This window comes from Sinocyclocheilus anshuiensis, unplaced genomic scaffold (genome assembly GCF_001515605.1).
Source record: "Sinocyclocheilus anshuiensis isolate Anshui unplaced genomic scaffold, SAMN03320099.WGS_v1.1 scaffold1530, whole genome shotgun sequence".
Lineage (NCBI taxonomy): Eukaryota > Metazoa > Chordata > Actinopteri > Cypriniformes > Cyprinidae > Sinocyclocheilus > Sinocyclocheilus anshuiensis.
In genome coordinates, this window is record NW_015542493.1 from 793,748 (window position 1) to 804,809 (window position 11,062).

Below are 11,062 nucleotides of genomic sequence, written 5' to 3' on the forward strand. Positions count from 1 at the left end.
GTGAATTGGTGGGTTTTTGTTAAATGTGAGCCAAAATCATCACAATTAAAAGAACCAAAGACTTAAACTACTTCAGTCTGTGTGCATTGAATTTATTTAATACATGAGTTTCACAATTGGAGTTGAATTACTGAAATAAATGTACTTTTCCACGACATTCTAATTTATTGAGATGCACCTGTACATACAACACTTTATGTAGGATATAGGTTCTAATAATTTCAAGTAGTTTCTACATAATGTGTGGGGGCTGGGTAAACATATTCCAGTAATGTTGAGCAGCGTTCTGGCTAATCGTGGGCAAATGTTAAGAGCAGTTCCAGATCATCAGCGCACTCTAATTTTGCTCATCCTTTAAGCTGTTCAATCTGCTTAAGCCCCTCCCCTTCCCTTGTGGCCGTATGGCTAATAAAGAGCCTTGAGCCACTGGATTACAATCACAGCCTCATAGCCACTGACACGGCCCACCTGCAATACTTCTCTCACAGCCAAAGCCTCAGATTAAATGCACCGTTACAAAGAGCCAAAAACACAGGGCTGACACACTTGAGATTTTACAAAAACTGACAACGTTGGTATCATAAAACATTATTTTTAACATTTTGTTACTCCAGTGATATTCTTAATCCTAGATATGGCACAGAGATCTTGTTCAATGTAAATTTTATTTTTTTAAGCTCGATTTGTCTTCTGCAGGCCAAAAATTCAATTCTAAAACTCCAATGTCATAGCACAAGTTTTTAAGTATCTTTCACGTCTGTACCACAAACGGTGTGGAACAAGTTACGTCTAACGTTTAATAAGGGAATAGCACGAGCAACAAATGCATCACTCATAATGAAGATGCTGCTAAAACATTTAACTTTACATCATTATTTATTTATCTGGAAGGATGATCCATTCAGAGCTTGAAGAAGGATCATCTGTCCCATATTATCATATAATAGTGTCTGCAAGCTCTTAAAACAACATCTTTCCAAAGTTCAAGCAGAGAGAGAAACTGCAGTCCACCTTTAACTGCCTCTAAATCCAATAAACTGCCACACACAACAATCACTTACACACTATCAGATCTCTTCTCACCAAATAAACTCAGCACCAAATGGAAACAGACTGTCATTCAAGATTACCAGGGGAGTCTGTATTTAAAGTTCAGTTAGATGTTCAGCTAGGGAAAAAAGGCCTCTCATACCACGCAAATGCTTCCAACTAAACTGGACATGAAAAAGATAAACCTACTTTTGTGCCATAAATTCCCTGTACTGATTCCCGGTGGTCAGCGCAGTGAAATTTACAAATGCAAAGCCTGACAGGCCGAGATAAATTAAAGAGAACAATGCAGAAGCATAGACCATCAGGCCAAAACAATAAATGTCTTACATGTGTCTGCGGTGGATCTCCATGATCTTTTCTTGCACACGTTCCTGATATGGCAGCAATTTATTAATCTTCAGAAACTCCCTGTCTGCTATGTCATCGTAGTCACCGATCTCAGCTGTGTGGGGGAAAGAGAAAGGTAAAGGGTCAAAGACAAATAAGAGTGTCCAAGAAAAAGAAAAGGAAAAACACAAGTTCTTAGAAATAGACTGTTTATGCTGGTTTCATATGGTATTAAAAAACTTTTTTGGTACAAATATTTCTCAATATTATAGTTATTACTGATCAAATATTGTAGCCTAAGCGAGCATAAGAAACTTCCTTCAAAAACACTGTATAAACAGTAGTATAAATATGTTATTTTTGGGGGCTGCACCATAAGATATTTTACTACCTTAACCTATACAAATGTCCAATTACCTGATATTTCAAGAGACTTACTGACCTTGACACACAGTAAGAAAGATGCAAGAGCCATCTCTACAATACTGTTTTATGATATTTTTATCTCATAAAACACATACATATTCAAGCCACTGAATTTCAATTTTAAAGGGGTCATGAACAGAGAATCAAAATTCCCTCGATCTTTTGACAAATAAGACGTCATTGTACTATAAAAACATTCTGTAAGTTTCAGAACTCAGAACTTTCTCAGTTTAAAGCTGCAGTCCCTACGTTTTTTTGGTTAAAAATGATCTGAAATCAATATTTGAGCAAGTACATAACCAGCCAGTGTTCAAAATTATCGCCTGACTTTAGCCCGATTCACAACGTTAAACTTATAATAATGTTTTCTAATTTGAGTGGCCACTGCGTCATTAAGTCACGTCGGTAAACAAAGAAGTTGTCCCGGCTATAGTAGGCTATATCACATGTGAGGAACCTGCAGGTGGCCCCGGATCATTTATAGACTTTTTTCACAGCAGCTGGAATAATTCAATTTATCATTTTGATGGCGGATTGTAATCCAGAAAGGATTAGGTGTTTATGAAACACAAGTGACTGAAATTAAATACTATTCCAGTTTTAAATGTGCATCTGATTACAGATAGCCTGGGATTACACACAAATTGTATTTTAAGACAACCAGTTTGAAGGAAGACTAATTTGCTTTTTGGGTTAAAGGAATTTCTTAATATGAAATTTGAATGGTATGACAATTAGAGATTAGACTGTACAGAAATTAAAATCTACACGCTAATACACACTATACTCATAGTCACGCAATGCTGATTTTGTTAACATTAACAATTATAGAACAAAGTATAACAATAATAATTTGCACGGTTTGATGTGATATGAGCTAACCGATCGTTAGATTTAATCACCATTGGTAGCGCAATTTATTGTAATGCTTTTTACTCAGTTGGTCAGAACAAACGTGGCAGACTTGTTACTTGTTCAGATGACAATATACGGTGAAAATTCTTATTTGGGTCATATATTCCAAGACGTAGGTTAGAATATGTGATTCCTAAGTACAGTATCCACACTGGTGCGGTGACTGACAGCCACACATACTCCTCTAAACATTAGATTCATCCGCGCTAGAGCTGTGCCGGTGCACAACCCAGGTAATGAAGATAATTGCGCAAATAACTGCAAATGTAGGTTTTCAAACAGAGATGGCGACAAAGAAGCAAAACTTATGGACTGCAGCTTTAAAAAACAAATGTTGAAGCCAATCTGCAAAAACGACAGGTTGTGGAATGTGCCACTCTATGACGTAATAGTGTGGCTAAACTCCGTCTCCACAGAAGATGATCAACGCCTGCTTCTACATCGCTGCCTATTTAGCCCCGCCCATGTAGTGTAAATAACAAGAGAGGCAAACGCAGGTCTACGCAGAAACCAAACGATAAAGATTGCTCCGAAGACAACAACACCCTGTACAGTGTCAATCTGTGGAAAAACACAATCTTTCTTCGTCTTCCTTCTGATCCCAACGTTAGGAAAGAGTGGATGAAGTTTCAGACCACGTCAGTAAGAACTAGGTCCTTTCTTCATTTTACCGTGGATTCGTTTACAAACAAGGCACAATTCGATGCAGGATTTTCAGAAAGACTGAAACTAAAAGATGATGCTGTGCCTACTATATTCGATCCGACAGTAATGTTGCAATACACAACTGTGAGCAACTGTTTTTGTTACGTGGTCACTATTGCTTTGTCTGTTATTTCAGATCGTTTTAACCTAAAATCAAAGCAGCGTCCATCTGTGAAGGATGCAGGCTGTCAGACATGCACAACTGTTAGCCAATCATAGCAGTGGGCGTTTACTTCCGAGTCTACAATCCATTATAAGTGGATCTCAGAGAACAGTAAAAAAACTAATAAAAAGGCAATTCATGACCTCTTTAAAGGGGTGCTATTATGCTTTTCCACTTTTCAAACTTTAGTTAGTCTGTAATGTTGCTGTTTGAGCATAAAAAAGATCTGCAAAGTTACAAAGCTCAAAGTCCAATTCAAAAGGAGATATTTTATTTAACTAGACGAACTTAGAGTGTTTACAATCATTCGAGTTCAAATCGCACTCAAATTGAATTGATTTTGACGCAATATTTACACCAAAGCTCGCAGGCGGCTATGGTAAGGGGCATGACATTTCCCGACTAGGCGCCGAGTGCTGCCAATCACAACACACACTGGCCCAGCTAACCAATCACAGCACATTTCATATTTCAGAAGGCGGGCCTTCATTTGATACAGGAACTATTCGAGCTGTTCATGCCAGACTGGGGAGAGAGGTGTTGTAATAATGTAAAATATGTGAAAAATAATGTGTTTTTCGAACAACCTAGTATGACAGCCTGTTCTAGTACACCCCCAAAACAAAATCAAGACTTTGTAAAAGAGCATAATAGGACCCCTTTAATGCATTTTTGAATAGATTAATAGAGGCAGGAAAAATAATCATGTCAATGATCAAAAACATTACAAAGCAGAGAGACAGCAGAATCAGTGTAACAAAGATTTAAAGGGGTCATATGATGCTTTTTTAAAGATCATTATTTGGTGTATTTGGTGTAACAGAACATTATGCAAATATTTCCACATAGTGAGGTAGATATGTGGGGGCGTGTTAGAACGAGGCGTTTTAGGGGGGCGTGGCAGAGTCTTAACTTTGATAAAGAATATCTCTTTGGTTTTGAGACTTTAGTCTTTGCAACTTCAGGGTTCTTATCTATGCACAATCAGCTTGTAACACTCCAAAGAGAAAGGAAAACTTGAAATCGCATCATATGACCCCTTTAAAACATTATGGCGGACAGGAGTCAGGACTTCAGGTACATCAACTGACTCATATTATACATACATTGAACCAAATGAGAGGCCAGCAGGGCGGCAGTGTTTTCTGTACAGTTCAGTCGGCCCTCTATTAGATCCCTCTTGATTTGCAGAGAAAACAAGTACCTGGAGAAAAAGTACATAGTTACAAGCATCGTTCAGCTAATCAGAATATAAAACATGGATGATGACTCTCAACATCCTACCTAGTAAACTCCTCCTGAAGCTGACCAGGATCTGGAGGAAAGAACTTCACTGACAGCCGAAAGAGTGTGTTCATCGGCCCTGTGAATAGTAAGTATAAACACACAAGTTTCAAAAACCCCAAGATCCTCTGATCTCTAAACACAACACAAAACATTAAGTGTACTTACGTCTCACTTGTTTCACTATGAGCTTGGTGGGCTCCAGCCAAACCTGTTGAAATGAAACAGTGCAGAGTAAGACTGGCATTTCAGCTTTTAACCACCTTATAAAGTCTAAGCAATAAATACAAATAATCTCTCACACTTTCAAACTACATCTGTTTCTGGTCTTTCAAGAAAGCACTAAAACTAAAGAACATCTTGGTCACAGAGGCCACAGATAAGATCTTGAGATGCTGACCACACCAAAAACATATTTCAGGAATTTTTGGAAAGCTATTATCAGCTATTATTCAAATGCTCCGGGATATGCACATTTTTAATTCAAACCTCTGTGCTTGCCTGTTTTGGGGTCGTGTATAGATGTGATGATCTGTTTTAATTGTGTGTGTCTGCAGAGTTTGTAGACGCCCTGCTCCTCCAAGCACATCTGGAGCTGATTGTGGCAAGAATGTACCTTTTCTCACTCCACCTCCAGCTCCTTCTACTCCGCTGACCTCTCATCTTTTACAGAATCATCACAACAACCCCATACACACACACATTCCACACCTGATTCAACTCTCTCCAAAAAACCTGGCTTGGCACACTCAAAAACAGATGGCCAACAGACTGTCTCCAGTGCTCATCTCAAAATTACTTATGAAAAAGTAAAAAAAAAAAATAATAATTTCACCAATGATAAAGAAACCAAGATGAAAAAGATGCATTATGGCGATAACTAAAATGCCATGCTAGCGGGTTTATACAGCACAACAGCCCTTTGTCAGCAGCCTCAGTATTTTTCCCAGTTATAATTTAAAAAAATTCAATAAAAAAACAAAAGCCAAATCAAAAAACAAAAAACAAAAACAAAAAACAAACCAAAAATCAAATCCAAAACAAAAAGCAAACCAAAAAACAACAACAAGGCTGTAACAAAAACATTACAAAACACTTTTGAAGGGATAGGGATAATCCACTCAAAAAGGAAAATGTTGTCATCATCTGCTCACCTTCATGTCATTATAAACCTTTATTTCCTACTTCTGCTGGACACAAAAGAAGGTATTTTGAAGAATGTTGGTAACCAAACTGTTTCAGTTCCCTTTGATTTCCTTTGTATTTTTGTCTATGCAATAGAAGTCAATGGGAACTGAAAATGTTTGGTTTGGTTAAATGTTCTTCACAACATTTTCTTTTGTGTTCTACAGAAGAAAGAAATACAGGTTTGGAACAAGAAGAAAATTTTTCATTTCTGAACTATCCCTTTAAGCCTATTTATTATAAAAAAGGACAAGATTATTAAAATAGCTCACAGATAATGTAAAGCACATAATTCAGCAAAATTAAGATTATAATGACTTTGTTACGGACTTAAAGGTGAATTGTGAAATCTCTGTCCCCTGTGACACCAAATAAAAAATAAAAATGTTTCAGTAAATGTTTTACTGAACATTCCTTTCATTGGTCAAACAAAAGGAGAGTTCCATTTATAACTCACAATATTCAGTGAGAGTCAGTGTTGCAATCAATTTACCGATGGATTACTTATTTTCTCTGACTATTAAGCAAGGGTAAGTCATTTAAGATTGAAAAAAAAAAATTACATACTTCACCTTTAAGAAACGTTTTGCTTCTACTTTAGCCTGGATCACATAATCCTTTAAATACATCAAATCTTGTCTTTAATCAACTGTAAAATCTCTAATTTGTGTGTATACTAATTACTATAGTAACTCTGCATAAATATATCCTTTTAAACACGTTTATTTGTAGGTATGTTCTAAAATATAATGATGTGTTCTTTAAGTTTGTGTGCCCGTATCAGGCAGGTTTAAAGGGAACAGTAAACCTCTGGGGCCCAGAGAGAAGCAGCACAAACAACATAATACATCTCCTCATCTTTTAAGAGCTTAGCTGGGTTTTCAGAGGAGCGGGCCGTTCACAATCCCGTCTTTGTGTGAGCAGGGGGACTGTTTGTCAAGTGGCCACTTACCCATTTCATCTGCAGGTTCTGAAACTCCAGACCAAAGTAATCGCTCTCAATGAGATTGATCCGTCTGAGCACTTCAGAGTAAAAAGTTTGCCCATCCGCTTTTGACTACAACAGAGAGAGGAAAAACAAGACATTCAATTATGACATTTATTAAAAAAAATAAAATAAAAAATAAATTAATATTTCTATTTTATTTTTGTCACAATCATGACAATTTGGCTGATTAACAAATAATTACAATTAATGATTTAATTGTCCTTTTCTCTTTAATGCTACATATTGCACAAGATCAAGATGCCATGAAGAGTAATATTCTAAATATTATATTATCTTAAATTTCAATAAATAAGCAAACACATAAATGAATATTTCTCTGCACTTTCCGTTCACACTGATTTTTATTTTTTAATTTTTTTTTGGAACCAATCCAACATAATTAGAATATTATGGTAATATAATATTGATTATTATTGTTGTGATGAATGTCAGAATTGTATGCATTAGTAATACATTTCAGAAAAGATACATGAACTGCATAAAATAACCCCTAACACTTTCTTAATATGTGATTCTTAAAGGGATAGTGCATCCAAAAATGAAAATCATTTACTCACCCATAGGTTATTCCAAACCTGTATGAGTTTCTTTTTTCAGTTGAACACAAAAAGACATTTTGAAGAATATGGGTTACCAAACAGTTGATGGTCCCCACTGATCTCCATAGTATGGAAAAAAAAAAAACAATGAAAGCCAATGGGGCCATCAACATTTTTCTTTCTTTCTTTTCTTTTTGTTTTTCTCGAAATATCTTTTGTGTTCAACAGAAGACATAAACAGGGTTGAAACAGTTTAAGGGCGAGTAAATGATGACAGGATTTTTATTTTTGGCAGAACTATACCTTTAATATTGATTATAACTGCAATTCAATCAAATAATTGAGTGAAAGTCTAACCTAATCTAAGTTCAGAGTTGTAGTTTATTTTATATAACGTGGTCTACATTTCTTCATATTTCTTTTCTGTTCTTTTTTTTTCTTTTTGAAGATTATGGGGTTGTGAGGGGTAAAATACTTAAATATTTCTGTGGAAAAGCAGCTGTGTCTGCTATGAAGTCGCTGGATATTTGAGGCTAATGGGTGTCAGCAGGAAATATCTGTGGGCTATCTGAGTAATTCTCCACAGTAAGCAGCTGGGCCAAAACCAGACACAAGGCCACAACACAGTCAATTTCTGAGATCAGCTGGACTGTCTGTTGTAAACATATAACTGTGAAAGGCTAGGAGAACATCTAAGGACATTTCAGGGCACATAGGCAGTTAAACCTGCTTAAAGAGAAAAGGGTTTTCCCTGAAAAAAAAAAAAAAAAACGACTCAGGGGTTTGTCATTACAAAATGAAAGACTAATTACTATGTACCCAGAACACACTGTGCTTAGGTTTTGCTATTCGAGCCTGTGACTTTCTGGGAAAATTATACAGCAGACAGCTGTTTGTAATGTGAAATGTATTTTTAAAGACCATAAAAACAGCCTGAGTTGAATTGGGCCAGCCAGATTGTTACCCTTCATTTCTTTGGTACGTTCTAAACTTGATTGATTCTTTCTGCCTTTAATACAGTTTCTTAAGTAAAGAATGTGCTCTCCAGGCCAAGCAGGGCAGGTAAGCACCTTCCAAATGGCTTCCTCTAGACTCTGCCAAAACCCGCATCAACATGTACAACACAATCAGTACAAGGAGGAGACGGACCACTCATAGAGAAATTCATAAAGAAATCATAATGCTCAACAGAGCAGCTGTGAATGGACGAATTGCCTTTCATTTACAAGAGTCTTTAATGGTTATTTTGATGTGAAGAAGCAAAATTTATGATGCCATTGTTGTTTTAATGCTGATACGAAATACATTAGGGCTGGTTATCAATACAGATGACCAGATTTGATTCTGATTCATAAGCCCTCAACTTGATTCAGATGTGGAATACATTTTTAATTTCATTTGGGGATATTTCAGTTATAATGTCATTTATAAATTGTCCTCTAATGCTGTAAATTATACAGGGCAGTTCAAAACTGGTAATTCACCTTTTTAAGCTATTCTTTAAAAGAACAGGCCCATAAATGTCATTCATTTTGGAAATCAGGCTACACTGGTTGTGCTGTATATTCTTAATTCCCTAAGAACATCTCTGGTAAAGTATGATTTCTTCTAAAAGGGGGGAGGGGGGTATACAAAAACAGATATACTACTACTAATTCTTTTTGTGAAAGAAAGAAGTTATTACTTTTATTTAGCCAGGATGCATTAAATTGATCAAACGTGACAGTAAATACATTTACAATATGTGTGTTTACATGAAGCTGCAGTCTGATTACAATCGATTTAAAAGTCCACTGCGTATCGATCCGGTACTTTAACGGTATTCTTATCGGTACTTTTTGTTTTATATATATATAAATATATATATATAAAAAAATTAAATTAGCTTAATAAAACAGCCACAGGCCTAAAGTGTAAGCAGACGTTTGAATGTTTAGTTCCCTCTTCTATCATAATTAAACAGGCCTTTCATGTTGCGTGGGCGCGATCTCGCTTCTGAATTGCGACTAGCAAAAATGCATCAGACAAATGTTTGAAAAACAGCTGGCGACTCTGGTGAGATAGAATTTGCAAGATAATGTATATATAGCAATAATAAATGTATGTGTGTTTTCTTAATTTCTCCAGTACCGATAGCAGAACCGTTAACGTCAGAGCTTATCAATACTCCGGTCTTTCATAATTTAGCCCCGAGACCGATTAAATACCGAGTTTCGGTACCCATCCCTACTCATAAATGCACACTTTATTTAGCATTCATGTAAACACCTATGATTCATCAGTAGGAATTATTTATTTCCAATTGAAACAAAAATTGCCCATGTAAATGTGGATATTGTTATAAAAGATTTCAATTTCAAATAAATGCTGTTCTTTTGAACCTTTTATTTAACAAAAAATCCTGAAAAAAATTTCATGGTTTCCTCAAAAAAAAAAAAAAAGTCAGGAACGCATCTTCGATGTTCTCACGTGTGAGGTGTGTCTTATGCTTGGGAGTAAGTTCTACAGACTCTCAGTTCATATACTTCAGCATTAATTGGATTACATTTTTTTCTACAGCTTTCCCAAGCACCCTAAACTAAAAGTCCATTAGAAGTACAGCATAACAAAACTAAGATGTGGATCAACTCTGTGGCGTTGACTGCAACAAAGAAATACCATCTGGAGCATAGTTTCCATAGAGAGAGCAGTGCCTGCTGAACCCTCCAAGCACATAGACGCTATCCAGCATGTAGGAGTTTCCCTGTTACAGTTATTCTGTCAATTGGGCAGGTTTATGGGTCAACAGTGGCTGGGATTACTGAGCAGCAGATGTTCACAGTCTGGGGAATCTTTCTGGTACTCACCATGCCAGCTTGTCAGACTATATTGGCAACTGCTGAATCCAAACTAACAGTAGTGTGTAAGCTTTTTCATTTAGTCTGTCTGTGAACAGAATGTATGTGATCATGCATTTGAGTGCTGACTGTGTTTGGGCATGTTGAGATCTCAGTAGGAGGCATTTCTTTCTCACACTCTAAGCAAGTAGCAGCTTTTGCTGCGTTGCAACGATTCTAGCCACACCTTGACACCAAGTGATAAAAAACATTGTAAATCATTAACCAAGTAAATGCATGGCAGTTACAAGAATGGATTACAGTGTTTCCTATGTCGTGGCTGCTGAATCTTCAGTGCCACAGGCCCTCAGCAAAGGAAATCATATCTGTTCAAAAGAATAACAAGTTCAGTGATTTGAATCAAATCCTTAACTAAATGAACTCACTGACTCAATGATTCAAATTGTGACTTGCTTAAAGGGGTCATATGATGCTTTTTTAAAGATCATTATTTTGTGTATTTGGTGTAACAGAATATATTGACATGCGTTAATGTTCAAAAAACACATTATTTTTCAAATACTGTACATTATTGTAGGTCCTCTATGCCCCGCCTCTCTCAAACGCTTCGTTTTCTACA

At 36.3% G+C, this 11,062-nt stretch overlaps 1 protein-coding gene across 5 annotated transcripts in view; it reads right to left on the reverse strand.

Annotated features, from left to right (window-relative positions):
- Positions 1 to 11,062, reverse strand: part of LOC107694112 (FERM, RhoGEF and pleckstrin domain-containing protein 2-like) — a 64,035-nt gene that overhangs the window by 29,858 nt on the left and 23,115 nt on the right. For all 5 annotated transcript variants that reach the window (XM_016493710.1, XM_016493707.1, XM_016493708.1 and 2 more), the window contains exons 3-7: positions 7,011 to 7,115; positions 5,042 to 5,084; positions 4,874 to 4,952; positions 4,696 to 4,793; positions 1,381 to 1,495 (exon numbers count right to left, since the gene is read on the reverse strand). In XM_016493710.1, the coding sequence (XP_016349196.1) occupies positions 1,381 to 1,495; positions 4,696 to 4,793; positions 4,874 to 4,952; positions 5,042 to 5,084; positions 7,011 to 7,115 (440 nt within the window). The remainder of the gene's footprint in view (positions 1 to 1,380; positions 1,496 to 4,695; positions 4,794 to 4,873; positions 4,953 to 5,041; positions 5,085 to 7,010; positions 7,116 to 11,062) is intronic.